Below are 18452 nucleotides of genomic sequence, written 5' to 3' on the forward strand. Positions count from 1 at the left end.
AATAAATAAATAAAATAAATAAATAAAGACTTATCCTGGAAACGACGGACATGTTCGCAAAATTGAAGTAATGACTGTGAACCAAGGGACAGCCAAGACCTTCTACAGGCCCATCAATGATGTGGTACTCCTCATGCCGCATGAAGAGACTTGAACTCCGTGGACCATTGTCCACTTCAGAGACTTTTTCTCTCTTTGTGTTGTCTGTCTCTTGTTTCAGCTTCGGTGAAACTCTTTGAAGAAGACATCTCCTGGATGACTGAGAGACCAAGACGATCAGGAACCTCCCTGAATGTCAAAGGATCCAGTTATAGTGATCTTTGCACTGTTGCATAATGATATAAATGGATATAGTGGTATCTTGCGATACCAGATGGGGAGTGTTCTGTCCCCAGCAGTGGGTACATGTTTATATCTATCTGTACTGTAGTTTAACTGTTTAGTGCAGTCTTCACTTCTGAGTATTCTTCATAATGAAGCACTGTTTGTAACCTATGATAAAAATCTGTGAGCCTTTGTCTTTAAGAGGCACCCCCTCCACTTTCTCACCATCGTGAGAGCTTGAATCCTATTCAACCTAACTTAAGTTTCCAGGGTGCCTTATAAGTTCAAAGGACTGCCCTTCATGCTCCCCCTGTGTTACATGCCATGGTTCTTAGGCTTGCTGCCATTGGGCCCTGTCCTCTGCCTTTAGCTAATGAAGGCATTTCTTTTGGCAGCTCTCAGCCATGGTTCAGTTGATCCATGCTTGCCTCTGAGTAGCTGTGTGTTCTGTGTTACCCCCTGAAACGGATTGGGTTTCACCTTCCCTCTTATTGCTTTCTTCTATGGGATAAATCAGCCTCATATTCCTCTCATCCTTCCCACCTCTACAATAACTAACTCCTGCCACACAGGAAACTCCCTTCTCCTGCTATAGTTTCAGTTACCAAAGATTCTTGCCTGGGGCTTGCATCTGAAGTGCAACAATTGTAAGTAAAGTTTACTTGTACAATAATTTCAGACTTACAGAATCTTTGTCATGAGGACTGATTGGGGGAGAACGTTTAGCTGCCTGGGTAATAAAGCATGGATGTTTTATGTGAGCCAGAACAGTTATTTTTCCTTATGTGCAACACCTTACACTTGTCCACATTTAATTTCTTCTGCCATTTGGATGCTCAATCTTCCAGTCTTGCAAAGTCTTCCTATAATGTATCACAATCTGCTTGTAATTTAACTACTCTGAATAATTTTGTATCGTCTGCAAATTTGATAACCTCACTCATCGTATTCCTTTCCAGATCATTAATAGATAAATTGAAAAGCACCGGTCCAAGTACAGATCCCTGAGGCACTCCACTGTTTACCCTTTTCCACTGAGAAAATTGACCATTTAATCCTACTCTCTGTTTCATGTCTTTTAACCAGTTTGTAATCCACGAAAGGACATCACCTCCTATCCCATGACTTTTTAGTTTTCTTAGAAGCCTCTCATGAGGGACTTTGTCAAATACCAAAAATAAACTGTGTACTAGTTAGAGAGCTAACATAACACCCAAAAACGCCAAACCAATTATAAACCAATTTTTGTAAGACCCTCTATTCACGAGAAGACATATTATGTGTTCAACTCGTTTCTCATAGGGGTCACTATTGCTTTTAATCATTCAAAAAATCAATTTTAGTTGTCTTTTTCAAAAAATTTTTAAAAGTTCCTCAACCAATATTTGGCAATCAAAATGCAACGGGTACTTATCCGCACTGAAAAGGTCCCAGGTAACCCGACATGGCCATGTTTCGGACCGCTGTCCTGCTTCAGGGGAAGAAAAGGAAACCAATTCAGATCCTTGTAGCCTTGTAAAAACCTTCTTCTTGTGGCGTCTTTATTCTGTGCCGATCAATTTTTTCGCGCAGGCTGCATTTCAGCCCGTTGTATTTCAACAATGGCAACCCAACGGAAGCTGTTTATACGAATCACAGAGCTTGCTGCCACCCCTTCCGGTGACGGGTGGAAGTTCCCTCTCACGTCCTCGCATCCAAGCGCTGTCAGTCTAGTTATAATTTCTCGATCTATAACGAAAACAAATATTCTCGACTCACATAATGCAAAAGACCAGGGAGGATAGCTGCCCGAGGAAAGTTTCAACAACGGCAACCTCTGTCACATGCTATTATGCTCTTAACTAAACAGCATGATACGTCCCAGGGAGGCAGGTCACTATCGCGGTCACTCCCGGTGGATACTGGTCACTGTCTCGTGCTATCCCGGAGTGTGCTAATACATCAAAAGCGGCTGGGTTCTCTGTTGCATCTTTGCCGGCTATTAGGTTAAACCCTGCAAGGTGCATATACGGGCGGCGATACTCTGCCACATCCTCTCCCGGGGGGCGGCGGTTCTCTGGCACGTCCTCTCCCGGGGGGTGCTGATACATCGTATACCATTGTATTCTCAATCACGTCTTCTTATTCATGCTAGTTGCAAACTGATAACAGCACCATATTTAACTGTAAATAGTAGCACACAGATGTAGTTTTATACCCAACAAGTGACCAGAATATTTGAAAGGGAACAATCTGTCAATATGATAGAAGAACACAATTATTGTTAGAGGTAGTCAAATGAGGGAATACCAATTTATTCTCTCGTTTAATCCATTAGGGTCCACAGTATTCAGATAAAAAATCCAGAAATGTTCTCGTCGGTTCAGGGAGGACTGTATGTCTCCTCCCCTGGGGTTTTGATCCACTTGTTCCAAAATGGACCATCGCAAATCAGTGAATTGGTGGGCTTGATTAATACAGTGTTGCACTAAAGGAGCCGCAAGTTTCGATGTCCTAATGCAACTTCTGTGTTCAATCAACCGCGTACGGATTTTTCTCTTTGTGCGGCCAATATAAACCAGGTTGCAGGGACACTGTATAGTCAAATGCCATCTGAAAATCCAAATACAGTACATCTACCGGTTCACCTTTATCAACATGTTTATTAACCTCTTCAAAAAAAATGAAGCAGGTTTGTTAGGCAAGACTTCCCTTGGGTAAATCCATGTTGACTATGTTCCATTAAACCATGTCTTTCTATATGCTCTACGATTTTGATCTTGAGAATAGTTTCTACTATTTTTCCTGGTACTGAAGTCAGGCTCACTGGTCTATAGTTACCCGGATCACCCCTGGAGCCCTTGGGTCACCCTCCAGTCTTCAGGTACAATGGATGATTTTAATGATAGGTTACAAATTTTAACTAATAGATCAAAAATTTCATTTTTGAGTTCCGTTAGTACCCTAGGATGCATACCATCCGGTCCAGGTGATTTGCTACTCATTAATTTGTCAATCTGGCCTACTACATCTTCCTGGTTCAAGTGATTTGGTTTAGTTCATCTGACTCATCACCCTTGAAAACCATCTCCGGAACTGGTATCTCCCCAACATCCTCATTATTAAACACGGAAGCAAAGAATTCATTTAGTCTTTCTGCAATGGCTTTATCTTCCCTAAGAGCCCCTTTAACCCCCTCGGTCATATATCACAGACACCTCTTCTCCTAATTCCAGCGACCATTTATGTGCAAGAGAAAAGAGTGCCTCCCCCCCCCCCCCCCCCCCCCCCCCCCACTGAATCTCCTTTAAAATGACAGTTAAGCCAAAAGGCCATCGTGTTGGAGGATTTGGCTAATTTTTAAAATAATGAAATAAAATAAATTTCCGAAGAGTGCCAAATAATACTAGTTTGAAGCAGTTGAAGGTAATGCCGTGCTTCACATCGCTGTTGTAGGTGTGCAAATGACACTACTGCCTGTTGTTCTACCGCGTAAAGGCTTCCCAAGTTTATAAATCCATTCTGATGCCATGCCTGAAATAATTGATTTTGCATTCCAGGTATAAATGCAGGATTCCCCACAAACTCTATTAATTCTGTTGCATAGGGATTATCTCCCCCCCCCCCCCATTTACACATATTTCTTCAAGCTAAAATCGCTGGGGGTAGATTTGAAAAGGGTGCGCGGGGACGTACATGTGCGCGCACTACCCGGTGCGCACACATGTACGCCCGATTTTATAACTGTGCCTGGAGCCTCTGACCCTGCCCCTTCCTGCCCCTGTAGTAAAACCCTGGGACTTATACGCGTTCCAGGGCTTTATGCATGTCGCTGGGCCTTTTTAAAATATGCCCGGCGAGCATAACCCTTTGAAAATCCGGCCCACTGGTTTTAGAAGCACATGGTGAAAGATCTTAACATCCATATCCTTATCCGCTAAGTGAAGAACGTTAATCGGTTTCTACGAATAAGATATTTCATTGACTAATTTGGGTACTTCAAACTTAAAACATTGCCTATACCACTCCCAGCTAAACCATACTTGGCATGTCACATTATAGAAATGAAAACGCGGGAGCCTTAGGCCCCCATAAGCTTTAGAGTGCATAAGAGTCTTACAGAACAACTTAGGAAGCAAAGACATTTTAAACCGGGCACATCTTCCCAAGAATGAAATGGGGAACTCCTTCCAAAGATGCATTTGTTCATCCATGGATTCTATTAGTTTACCAACATTCAAAGAATATAAAAGATTTAAATTACTAGGTATCCACATCCCTAGATATTTCAAAACATCAGTAGACCAAGCCAATGGAAAGTCCCCTGTTAATTTCAATCGAACCGTATCCTGAATTGGCAAGGCCTTAGATTTAGAAAAGTTTATCTTCAAGCCAGCAATCATTCCAAACTGCTTAATCAGGTCTAAAGTTTTCCCCATAGATAGAATAGGGTCACACAAAAAAAGGAGCATGTCATCGATGAATAAACATACTTTATATTCACTTTTCTCCAGAACAAAGCCTGGGATGGAACTATCTAATCTTAATTTCTTGACCAGGGGGTTCAATGGTAAAAATATATAACAGAGGCAATAATGGGCACCCTTGCCGTGTACCCCCTTGCAAAGGAAACCATTCCGGCAGCACATCATTAATAAGATGTTGTGCTGTGGGAGAGTTATAGAGTAACCGAATCCACTGAATAAATGGATCCAGTATCCCATACTTAGGCAAGAGCCAAAACATATACTCCCATTGAACATTATCAAAAGCTTTCTCCGCATCTAAACTGATAAGACCCTGGGGATTTTGCTGCTCTCCTGATCCAATAGCTTCCAATAATTTATTAACTTTTGTGATGCCATGTCTCCCTTGAACAAATCCAGTTTGATCATCAGCCACTATACTAGGAACAATCCCACCTAAATGGGCTGCTAGGAGAGCCGTTAAAATCTTTAGGTCTACATTTATCAGGGATATCGGCCTATATGAACCTGGCAACGTTAAATCTTTTCCCAGCTTAGGAAAAACCAAAATTTGAACTGTATTAATATCTTGCGGGAAAGATCCTCGCTGCAAACAATCTAAATACATCTGTAGTAGGGGTTCAGTTGTACCATCTTGCAATAATTTATAAAACTCTGCATCAAACCCATCCATTCCTGAGGCTTTTGCTCAAAGGAGCCATTGTATAATGGCTTGTATTTCATGAACAGTGATAGGTTTTATTTCAATATCTCTTCCTGCAATATTGAAATTCATGGTAGAGGAAACTCCTCAAAAACTCTCCTTCCATTGATATATATATTTGCCAGCTTCCGGGCATACAACTCCTTATAAAATTGTAGCATAATATTCGTGTAGAAGTAATTAGCTTCCCCTGAACATCATATATACCTGTAATATATTGTTTCAGTTTGTTATTGCACACCAGGCGTACCAGAAACTTATAAGCTTTATTTCCTTGATGAAATAAAACAGCTTTATAGCACAAAATGTGTTGCACTTCACATTGGGACAACAAAGCATTCAATGAGCTTCTAATGTTGTTCATGCGCTTCAACACCTCTGGTTTCATAGTAGCTATATGCTGTTTTTTGAGAATTAGCAATTGCTCATTTAATCGTAGTATCTCTTTGTCCCTCTGCTTATTCTTATTCGCCACATACACAATAACCTTCCCATGAATTACAACCTTCCCATGAATTACCACCTTCCCAGCATTCCAGATGGTCTCAGGACTTGCATCAAAAGAAGCATTCAGTATTACATATTCTTCCCATTGTTTTTCCAAATACTCTTTAAACTCAGGATCATAATACAGGAAAGATTGCAACCTCCAGGCAAAGGGGGAAGGCCTACAGTTCACAAAATTCAGTCCCAAATGAATTGGAACATGATCTGAAATTGTAACTGTGCCAATCCTTGCAAACCCAACCTTGGGAAACATTCCCGAGGATATTAAAATAAAATCAGTCCTAGAGTAGGAATCATGAACTGATGAATAGAATGTACAGTCTCTCTCCAAAGGGTGCAAAGACTGCTATACATCCATCAGCTGCAACTCCTGCATCAAAAAATGAATCCCTTCTGATGATTTATACATCTTTTTAGTTCTAATAGGTTGGGTATCGAGCTGGAGAGAAATAGGGAGATTAATAGCCCCCCATGACAATTTTGTATGAAGAATATTGACTTAGAAGTATCACTAATTTGGAAAGAAGAATTGGTCAAACATATTAAGCACATAAACCATGGATTCATTAAAAAAAAATTTCCCCACCAAAATAATATGTCTCCCCTCAGTATCCATGAGTTTCTGCTCCAGAGCAAATGGGCAAGACTTATGAACTAAAATGGCTATATCCCTCTGGCTCTTGGAAAAAGATGCATAATAACAATGGCCCACCCAGTCCTGCTTGAGTTTTTCATGTTCCTTGTTATCCTGAAGGAATGCAATATGAGAATGTTCCTTTTTTTAAAAGGTTAAGTATCTTTTTCTCATTTCATGGGTGAATGGATACTGTCTACATTAAAAGAAGTTAAATGCAAGTCAGTCATGCACATTCCCCAATAATGAAAAAATCGCAACATTCCACAACTATTTAGTTGGTAAGCAATCACCCAGCCTCTACCACCCCCCACATATTCATAATGATATTCTAGGATAGAAAAAGCAGAATCCCATATGATCGTTTGTCCATACTTATCAACTTGACTTTACACTCCATTTATCTAATCCACACCACTAACACAACACATACATCCGCAACACATTCACACACACTCCAGAGAAAATACCACACCCTCTGTTATATGAAACCCACCCCACCAAAAACAATAAACAAAAACTGAGAGCAATAACCCCATACCAGCTTCTAGGCCTGTGACCCCAGATACATCACATTATGGTTATTCCATAAAGGAAACAAAAGCATATAACATTTTTGTGGTGCCCATCGCTCACAATATACTACACAACTACTCTTTGGTATACTGAGAAAAAATAGATCTTATAAATACAAATAAATGTGAGCCTTCCGCTCAAAGGTAATAGTGCTTTTGACCCTAACTACCCCATGGAAAGGTCCTTCCAAATACAGTCAAAAGACATGAAGTTCGTCCGTAAAGATGCCATAAAAGTAAATCCTGTGTTCCATCATGTCATCCTTCGTATATACTGAAACCCCTAAATAGCGTTTCCTGCATTGAGAGCAAAGGAATGCTCCAGAGCGTATATTCAAACAAAGGCAATGCTCCCTCAAAGATTTTCACATTTCATATGCAATGTGAAAATCATGCAGTATATATAATTCCAAAAACTTAACTTGTGAACATCGCTGAAGCCATAGATTATCAACACACCCGACATGGGACCATGTTTCGAATGCTCATCGTTCTTTCTCAAGGGCTGGAGTTTAGAGTTGTATTTGTAGTCAGTCTCAATTCAAGATTTTGACAATGACGTTTCCGCGTACAATTATATATACTGCATGATTTTCACATTGCATATGAAAAATATATAAAAAATGGGAGTCTGACCGATGATTAAATGTAAGGCTTATCATCCAACAATCCTGCTTATAAGATGAAGCCTATTACCTTAAGCGTCTTTACTAACATTGTAAAGTACTATTGGCATTCTGGTTGGTTACCTTTATATAAACTACATGCTCCCATGAACACTGAAAAAATCAAATTTAACATTCCAAAGTAAAACTTGCCTGTTAGAATAACAGACAGTAGACCTTTACGTTATTGCTCATGGTACTTCCTTTGAACTGTAACTGTCAAATATGCACAGCAGTAAAATGTGCTATTTCAATGTGTTAATATGACGAGACAATATATGCCTCTGTGGCACCACTGTAAAAATGGAATTTTCTTTGTGAGCTGGACTGTTTATCGAATTGTTACTTAAAATATTTAAAATTTGAAAAATTTGGACTTGGATTGCATATTTGTGGTGTTATCCTCCTCATTGTATACAACTAGAGTGCATGCTGTCCGCTCTTTGAAGAATGCAATCTTAATTTCAAATAAATAACTTATTACAAGGCAATTATTAGAATTATCCAAAATGATAGAGTGCATTCCCATGGCAGGCAGTTAAATTATAGCCTTTCTAATTTGATTACAGAGTAATGATTACTTCTTTCTAAAAAGATTACAGTGTTCTTTTTTTTCTGTTAATAATTTGTATTAGGTTAGGTTCACTTGTTTGGGAATTGGATCAGCTCTAACATCCTTCGAAGTAGGATCCATTGCTTTAGTTGACAGCTGCCAGAACATTTCAGGAGGATTGTGGGGAACAGTGTTAAACATCCTCTTGGATAAGTCAGAATGTAGCATGGTACGCAGAGAGGTATGTCTTTTCTCTCTATCTGTTTTATCAAATAATTTGTATGTTTTAATTGTACTATGAAATGGTGGCATATACATTCATTGGTTATAATTCAGCTAAGGTAAGTTATGGTTGACTGTCATTATGATTTAACAAATATTTAGTGGCCTGTGTGGCATAAGTTTATAGGCCTTGCTTTAGTGCTGTGTATCAGTAAATCCACTATCACAAATGGTATCCATTATTATATCCCCCTGGTTGTTCACAATTCTGCAGCTGCAAGAAGGGCTGCAAAATCCAGCCCTTGCTGCAGAAATCTCTGTTATCCGCAGTATCGACTTCAGAGATCAGGGCCAAATTGAACAATAAGTGGCAATGTTGACAGCCTGCACTCCCCCCCCCTTCCCCCCCACCTTATCTCCTGAACCCAATTTAGAGGTAGGATTAGAATAATGACAGCACAACATCTCTAAGTGAGTCATCCTTCTCCCCTCCTGCTGGTGGCATGCAGTATCACTGTTTCAACCATGTGGCGCTATGGTGTCAATCTGCCATTCAAACTGACATTCTAGCACTGCATAGAAATAAATGTTAAATAAAAAAAAGAATCATGCCTTTTTATTGGGCTAACAATATATATTTTTTGACTAGCTTTTGAGAGGTATGTGCTCCATCAGGTTAGTAAAGAATCAGGGCACTTCTACTTATGTATTTATTTATTAATTACAAGATTTATAGTTCACCATTTTACCAGAAACTGTTCATGCACTGAGTTTAAATAGTATAGAGTCACCTATGTGTTAAGGAAAAGAATCAGTCTTCACACAACATAAAATATCACAGAGAAAAGTACAATGGCGGTTCAGCAGATGAACACTTCTCAAAGGAAAATCACTCTGTCAAAGACCTCACAGTCAGGGTACTTAAAAGTAACTTTAGGAGGGCACAAGAACAGAAACATTTGAAATCAGAATGATTAAACATAAAAGGATGTAATAGACATTTGCTTTCTCCGTTATCAGATGTAATCCCTTTCTACTGCAAAATTTTGTTGTCCCATCACCTCTGACTAGTATAAACCCTCACCCTTACCATTAGTACTCATTTATTTATTTATTATTTAAATTCTTTTCTGTACCATCGCAACAGTATACATGTAGGCACATAAATTCATGTAGGTGGATGCGTTCTATAGTACATTCTAACAGGTGCCACAAAAGGTTCAGTTACATTAAATTGTTAAAGACAATCAATTGTTTAGTGAAGTAGGTCATGACCAAGTGTACCTGTAAGGTATGGTTCATGGGTAAGAATCATATTTATAGTGTTTAAAATTACGTTTATTGTGAGGTAGAGTTCATAGATTATTAAAATGCACATTCTTAGAATAGTGCTGTGTGCTGGTGTTTTTCTGCCTATTCCTGTATATTTTCATTCTCCAGTCTCTTTATAAAATTGTTGTTTACAAAGCCATGTTTTTAAACTTTTCTTTGCAATCTCTTTGCAATCTGATCTCTAGAGGCATTGTGTTCCAAAGTGTGGGGCCTGCTAAAGATAAGGCCCTTTCTCTCACTTGAGTTAGTCTCGCTGTTTTTACTGAGGGAATGGTTAAGAGTGCTTTATTTGCCGATTGAAGGTTTCTGTGTGGGACATGCACTCACAATGCTGTGTTTAGCTAGTCCGATTTTTTTCATCATGTATTAGTTTATGTATGGTACATAGGGCTCATGCAAAAGGGAGAGCACTGTGGTTAGGTTAAGAAATGATGTTAGTAACTTTAGGAGGACGTATAATATTGTAAGTGATCCATCAACAGGATGGGGTTACTTAAATCCACTTCCCAGCTGTGTAATTTGAAAATAGACTCAAGGAAATGTGCAAGCACTGTCCTTGATTTAATAATGACCTGCCTCTTACTAGGAGTGTGGCTCTCACACAAAATACAAAAAGATTTGGTCACGTTATATAACATGCTCCCACAGCATCCTGGTCCTATATCACTCCCCGTAGGATCTGGAGAGGTGAGCAATCACACCGTGCAATGGAAAAGGTTCGCAAGAAAATTAAGTGGATTTCAAGGTTCATTCCTACAATCAGTGGTTTATCATTAAAACACGATCTGCTGGATGAAAGCCCAGGTTTATTTAGACCGGATGGCGTACATCTCTCCGATATAGGGTGGGATATCTTTAACAGTAATCTACAAGATTGTTTTGAGGCTATCCTGCCTCTAATGGCCGCAGCCAATTGAGAAGTTGGGGGGTTTCCTGGTAAGCGGTTTCGCTATGAGGGAACCTTGGCATGGTGACCAGCAAAAGCGACACCCCCGCCTTTATAATTCGTAGGTCATGACCCGGAGGCCGGCGGCCCTCGGACCACTAGAGCAGGCGGCTCCGATGGGGGCCAGAGGCCCAACACGGACCCTCGACACTTCAACGGCCAAGAGGGTTGAGGGACAATATGAGTACTGAGGTGATTGGACCAAACGACCCTGACTTCTATGGTCGGGTCACCGGTAATGACGCCATGGCTTCCACGGCCAAGGGGGTCAGTGACAGCCCCCAGCTTCTACGGCCAAAGGGGTGTGCATGTGCCTCAGCGAATTATGGGATTAGTACTGGTTAGCGGGGGAGCCCTGGTCACTAAGAGTTCAGCTTTAGCTAAGTGAGCAAAGTTTCGGGATTGTTTATTATTGATAATGTTGCTTGTTATATCAATTTATTATTGTCTATTACTTGTGAATGTAATACTTATGGGCTGCAGCCATTAATTTGTCCAAACTAATAAAACTCTCATTATCGAATATTGAGCGGCGTGAGTCTTTGGAGAACCACTTTGGGGTATGGGAAGGGGAGGGGGTTACAGACGCAGCCTTTCCACTTCCCACATTGTGAAAGCTAAATAATATCTTTGCTTTTACATTACTGTTTAGACTCATATGCTATAGGAGACAAAATTACATGTCCTTATAGTAAAAGAAGAATTTATCCTAGGAAAAGAATAGAGAAATTACCTTTTTGTGATTTATAAACTGAAAACGACAGATCCAGCACTGGACAGGAGACAAAAAAGACAGTTCAAGACACCACACTGTCACTGTTGCCATCTTAATATCAAGTCCACATTGAAGGGACAGGAATGGGATTGGGCTGAAGTGAGCCGTAAAAGAAGGGATTGAGATAAGAGATCATCATGAATTGGTTCAAGAGATTTCTCACTAACCGCTCCTACCAGATCAATATTGGGTCTTGTTCATCATCGTCATACTCCATGTCTTCAGGGGTTTCCCAAGGTTCATCCCTTTCTCCAATCCTGTTTAATATATATTTAATTCCATTATGCAACATCCTATCCACATTAAATATTCAATTTAAAATATATGCGGACGATATCCAACTTTTCGTTCCATATAAATCATCTTGATCAGAAAACTTTTCTGTGGTTCAAATTTACATCAAAACTAACAAAAATGGATGGCGCACAGTCTAAAATTAGATGCAAAAGAAACTGAAATTATATTACTAAGTTTTGTCGAGAACCCAATCAATAGTCCACCTTCACACATTATGATTGATAACGATCTAATCCCAATCAATAAACAAGCTCGCAGTCTAGGAATCTCATTAGATTCAAACCTTTCCTTATCCTGTCATATTTCAAAAGTGGTTAAAAATGCATTTTTCAAACTGCATTTATTAAAACATCTAAACCCTTTGTTATTTGCTCAAAATTTCCGCTCCGTTCTCCAGTCTTTGATATTTTCAGGCTTAGATTATTGTAATGGCCTATATTTGGGTCTACCAGAATCAACTATCAAACCATTACAGCTAATACAAAACACTGCAGCTCGCATTCTCAGTGGCACACCTTTAGAAAAACATATCTCTCCTATTTTATATAATCTACACTGGCTACCTCTCAAATATCAGATACTGTATAAAATATTAACCATAATTCACTCTCTATTAAACAGTTCCAACTCCATATGGCTCTGTTCTACTTTAAGACTCTGTAAGCCGTCAAGAGAACTCAGATATTCAAACAAGAGCCTTTTAGATATTCCATTCGTAAGACTAGCTAGACTGAGTGTAACCTGACGGAGAGCATTTTCGGTTGCAGGACCTATACATTGGAATGCCCTACCAAATTCCCTACGCCAAATTTCCAATAGTAAGGATTTTAAGAAGGCATTAAAAACATATCTGTTTAAGAAAGCATTTAAAAACACAGAATAAGAGGCAAGGTATCTCTCTTCTTCTATTTTTCTGTAGTTGAAATAACTATTTTATTTCTATCTTTTCTGTTTTAATAAAGTAGATTTATTAATTTCTATAGACATAAAATTATTTTTATATTGATATGTTACCAATTGTATTTTTGCTCTAACTTTATTTTATTTTATTATTCTAAAAACTCGACCTTATTTTATTTGTATTTACATTTTATTTTGTTAAAATTAGAATTGTTTGTAAACCATTTTGATCAAATTGTATTTGCTATGACGTATATAAGAAGTTTTAAATAAATAAATACAATGGAAGATTTTGGGGGTTAAAATGTGAATAAGCAGGGATCTGAGGGGAAATGGGTTTTAAGTGGGAGACTTTTGAATGAGAGAAGATTAAAGGGAGTACAGGGAGTGAAGGGAATGGGGGAGAGGAAAGTGTGTGTCAGTGAGTGAGGGGGGGGGATTAACATTGGGATGAAGGGTTAAAGAGATCCTATCTCCCTGCTGGTCTCTAATAGCCATCTCTCTTCTGATCCTGGATCTCTCCTTCCCTTTCCTCCCCTCATCCCCCTTTTCCCCTTACTCTCGATTTCTCCCGTATCCTCAGTCACTTTACCATAAAATTCCTTCCCCATCCCTCTCTTCCCAACACCAATCACTAAAATTCCTATTCCTGAAAATAGAATAAAATATGTCATCTGGTACATTGCAAATGTCGGGAAATGACATTAGATTTATAAAGTAAAATACAAATTTACAATCTTTAATATGCAAATGTGCCACATAATTGCCACAGAATTTCAGAAACTGCCTCAGTATTTTCTAACTCTTGCCACTGCATCTACTCTTGAGTTTTTGCAGGATACTGCGGACTGTGTCCGTTCTTAGTCTCAACAGAAAGGGATTGAATGGACAAGAAACTCAGATTGATGTTTATGCACATCAGCATTTAGAAGACTATATGAACAAAACTTTAACTTGACTGTATTCTGTAACTAACATAAACAAGATCCCAGTATCCATGCTAGGGTACCTTCCTGTTTGGGGGAGACTGAGATTTTATGAAGACTGTTAGCACAGAGTAGCCTTGGACTCTTTGGTCCTCAGCAAAATTAGAAAAGGCTACAGATTCTGACTACTGAGAATCCCACGAAATGTCTTGCCGAGAAGTTCTTGGTCTGATTCTCCGTATCAGCCTTCACATTTGGGGAATCCCTAGCTACAATTTGCCTGAATAAAAAAAAATTGAAAATAACTAGCAAACAGTGCCAACTGTTTTCGATGGCAATAGGCCTTTTAATTATTTTCTGTTATCTGGAATGAGCAAAGTTCCTGCTGTGTGTAGGGGCAGAGGATGAAGCATTACAAGGTGGTCTTTTATCTGAACCACTGCTTCCTTGACCTCTTCAAAGAGATTTTCTCCATTGCAAGGCATCAGTGAGTCTGTCCTAGATATCTTGTTTTAGGTCTGAGACATGCAGCCATCCAAGTCTGCAGGTGGCAATACCCTTTGCAGAGATTCTCGATGCTGTCTCAAAAGCATCAAAGATCCCTTCCACCAGTGACTCAAGGGCTTCACAGTGCTCCTGAGAAAGTTGCTCTGACAATCCGTGTATGTCCTTCAGGAAGCTGTGCATGTACTTGCTCCTGAAAACCTGGTAGCAAGTTATGTGGCTGTTATGCATAGCTCCCTGGTAAACCTTCCTCCAACCAAGATCAAGGGTGCAGGAATCTGTCTCCATAGACACTGAAGAGTGGGTTCTAGATCTCCTGGCTTTGAGAGCACATTTGAGCAGAACCAACTTGGGGGAAAGTTACTATTTTTTGAATATGGAAGCCTTATGTTAACTGACAACTCGGAGAGAAGTCTCTTCTATATTTTCAGTAGTGTCTCCTGAAGAATCTTATAGCTACTGCCATGATATCCTTTGAGAAATCTATGAATTTGAGGATGCCAAGCATCTTTGTTCTGGACTCTTCCTCCTCCTGTAAAACAAAAGGAATGATACCAGCCGTTCTCTTGATAAAATCAGTGAAGGCGGAGTCCTCTGCAGGAGACGTTCTCCACTCCTGTGGGGGAGAGGGGTCCAAGGGGAGTTCTGTTGATATCTCTTGATCAGAGAGGTCCCTAATCCATAGTTGCATTCTGTTTGTAATAACAACTCTGACTAAGTCTTAAATCACACAATAATATATTTATTATACTGAGTATAAGCAATGGTATACGCAGGAAGCAAAGGTATACTTACAACATGTACATAGCACATCTATGGTCTGGAACATTTGCTTAATTTTTTCTTTTTGCAAGCTCTTTTTATATACATTTTCTGTAAGCTAATTGATAACTACTATTTGTTCCAAAACCACAAGATTTCAGTTAACCTTGCTGCTAAGTGCAGCTACTCTTTGTTCCCGTTTAATCTTATCTTACTTCATATGCACAAACTTTCTTCACAGATACCCTTTTTCAGATCTGTTATCTTCACAGATACCCTTTCTCCGATCCTTCATCTTCTTATCTTATGCTCATCCTGTGACTTGTTGACGTTTCACCTGGATTCTGCTAATGTGTGTGTTACTAGGCCATAGTTCATATGTTGCTTTGCAAAACTAGGCCATAGTTCACCATAGCTTCTTCTTCTTTCTTCAGAGCCTTAATTCATTTTGAGGCCTCTGGCATTTTTTCCATCAGTATGTTCTACAATCCTCCCTTGAGCCAGATTGACTCTGGCTCACATTAGGTGTCTTCATTCTTCACACAGGGGAACAGCATAGAGACTAGGGTTTTCTTCTTTGTATCTGTGGACACCTCCCTAGGACCTCCCTTTTTAACTGCTCTCACTTTCCGTTTCCCAGCTATCATCTGTACTGATTGTGGTTTGGATCATTCTAGTAGTTCTCAAGTTTATATTGCTATACGCTATCATATTGGTTACTGGTTTTGGTGTTGGCATCTTTGGTCGACAATATTGTAATACTGAACAAATACATGGAATACAAAAACATAACATTATACCTAAAACTAGTAATCCAAGAAAAACTCCTACTATCCCCTTCAAATGACTAGATAAGTTAGAAAACCAGGAGGTTATGGAATCCCACCAAGTTACTGAGATTCCTCCCTCAAAATCGCTAACTTGAAGTCTAGCCAGTTCTTGTATCTTTTGCATTGCGTTGTAAACTATATGAGAGCGATTAACCACTACTGTACAACATTCAGAGCTATTAAGTACCGTACACAATCCGCCTTGGGCAGCCAATATATAGTCCAGACCGTGTCGATTATATGTAGAAACCGTAGTTAATTCATCTACCGTGTCTTGAAGGGCTTTAAGGGCAATCTCTAATTCATGCGTGACTACATGGAGAACAGATTGTAGTCGCCGAATGGCCATTCCCAATTCAGCTGCAACTGCAGGTTGGGCAAATGGTAACCATGAGGTATAGCTTAATGCATCTAATCTAGTTTTAGTTAAAGGGTAGGTGGAGTTAATATAATCCAATGAGAGTTGGATTGCTTGATCTTCAGGGACAGCTGAGGGAACACTCCTTCGGGAGCGGGTATGCATAGGGTGATTTAATGGAATAATTCGAGAAAAATAGTTAAATGTAACTAACACACAAAATTCATAGTATGCAGGGAGTTTGAGGAAGACTATTCCATCACACAACCAATAATGTCCAACATAAAGATTTGCAAAGTTTTGTATTACGGTATCATTGCTATTGTCATAAGGGCCATAAACAAAAGGAGATTTATATTTTCCTAATACACTACAAGGAACCAAAGATAAGTCATTTTCAGATGAACAGTTATTGTCTGCTATGTTGAAGAGGTCACACAGACGTGGACAGACAGTGTATGTGGAATTGAAAGTGCGTATGTATTGGGTGTCGGTGGCTACATGTATAATCTTGGACAGATTTGCTATACATGGGAGGCAACCTGGTGGAGGAGATGCAGTAATATGTGAAAATGTGCAATTACAGCTTATTACAATGTCAGTGAAAGGGGTGCTGGGTAAGATGGTTCCCTTACGAATAATCCATGTTGTATTGTATGTGGAGTAAGTATAGTTGCAAGGAATAGGGTTCGGGGAAGTAACATTACTAAGGCAAAGAAAACCATTTTTTGGTAAATCGGCTGTAAGTGGGGGAGGTTTGGCATTACCCAAATATTGTGTCCATGTTTGTCCTGCTAATGGATCTATGGTCATATTGTGTTGTCCATTATCTTTAAATCCTAAAATATGGTGTAATGGAACTGGAAAGGAAATGGCTGGGACATGTGAATGGGCTTTTTGATGTGGAGTGCAGACAATACAATCCGTAATATCTGCTGGAAGAGCCTTTACTAATTCTTGTATTGTCTGTACCCACAAATTTGTTAATCCTGAAACAGGGGCCTGTTGGAGAGGGAAAGAAGTAACAAGTGGCCATGTATACGTTAGTACATATAAACAGGTTAGTAAACATAACATTTTCATTTCCTGCAGTCGTCAGTCTACTTCAGAGAGAAAAGATAATGCAACAGTCCAATTATAGTATCGGATTAAATGTCCGTATATCCGACAAATGTACCCAAGTGGAATGTTCAGATAGTTTAGCAGCAGTATGGCTGAGGTCTGTGATAGTGAAAGGTCCAACGTATATCGGATCCTTCCAAGTCTTGTGGGTGTAATTCTTTCGTAGTACTTGATCACCTACTGAAAAGGAAACGCAAAAAGATTGTTTAGGAACCTTTTTCGATTCAGTCTGTATTAGATCTGCTGCCATGGCTACTAGGGGCTGAACTTTTTTCCAATACTCTACTTGAGTATCAGTTTGTCTTATTCTCACCGGATTCATAATCCGTCCTGTCTGTAATTGAAATGGAGTAATCTCATGGATTATACCTGGCGTATTCCGTATATTCATTAAGGCCAACGGTAATACATCCAACCAGGTATATAATTTGTTTGTTTTGTTTTTATTTAATGCTGCTAGCAATACCCTCAATTTGGTTTTCAATATTCCGTTATATCGTTCTACCAAACCATTCGAGGTTGGCTTATAGACTGACACACGTCGATGGATAATATTACAGATCTCTTGTAATTCATTCATAATTTGATTATTAAAATGTGTCCCATTATCAGATACAATTTTGATCGGACATCCATGGGCTGGTAAAATTCTATGTAAAAAGGTATCAATAACTACATGAGCTGTTTCTTTTGTACATGGGAAAGCTTCTATCCAATGTGAAAAGCTATCCACCCATACCAATACATACCGTTTTCCTTTAACTGCTTCAATCATATCAGTGTAATCAATGTGCCATTCCAAACCTGGTCCCTGGGGGATAGGCAAGTTCCCAGGACTCACAGCTGGGCCTCGACGAGCTATATGAGTAGAACAGACTAAACAATTATGAATTATCTGTACAGCTAAAGCATAAAGATTCTGGTTCCAATGATTACTTTGTATGCCTGCTAATAGTGCAGTGGCAGACAGATGCATGGTTGCATGCCATGCAAAGAAGTATCGCAACACTTCTGATGTTGTCAAACATTTTTTTCCATTAGGGTGGAGCCA

The 18452-nt window shown here is 39.3% G+C and overlaps 1 protein-coding gene across 4 annotated transcripts in view; it reads left to right on the forward strand.

Moving 5' to 3' along the window:
* Nucleotides 1-18452, forward strand: part of RTTN (rotatin) — a 685521-nt gene that overhangs the window by 400137 nt on the left and 266932 nt on the right. For all 4 annotated transcript variants that reach the window (XM_029590900.1, XM_029590899.1, XM_029590897.1 and 1 more), the window contains exon 31: nucleotides 8510-8668. In XM_029590900.1, coding sequence (XP_029446760.1) covers nucleotides 8510-8668 — 159 coding nt within the window. The remainder of the gene's footprint in view (nucleotides 1-8509; nucleotides 8669-18452) is intronic.

Source organism: Rhinatrema bivittatum, chromosome 2, assembly GCF_901001135.1.
Source record: "Rhinatrema bivittatum chromosome 2, aRhiBiv1.1, whole genome shotgun sequence".
Classification (NCBI taxonomy): Eukaryota; Metazoa; Chordata; class Amphibia; order Gymnophiona; family Rhinatrematidae; genus Rhinatrema; species Rhinatrema bivittatum.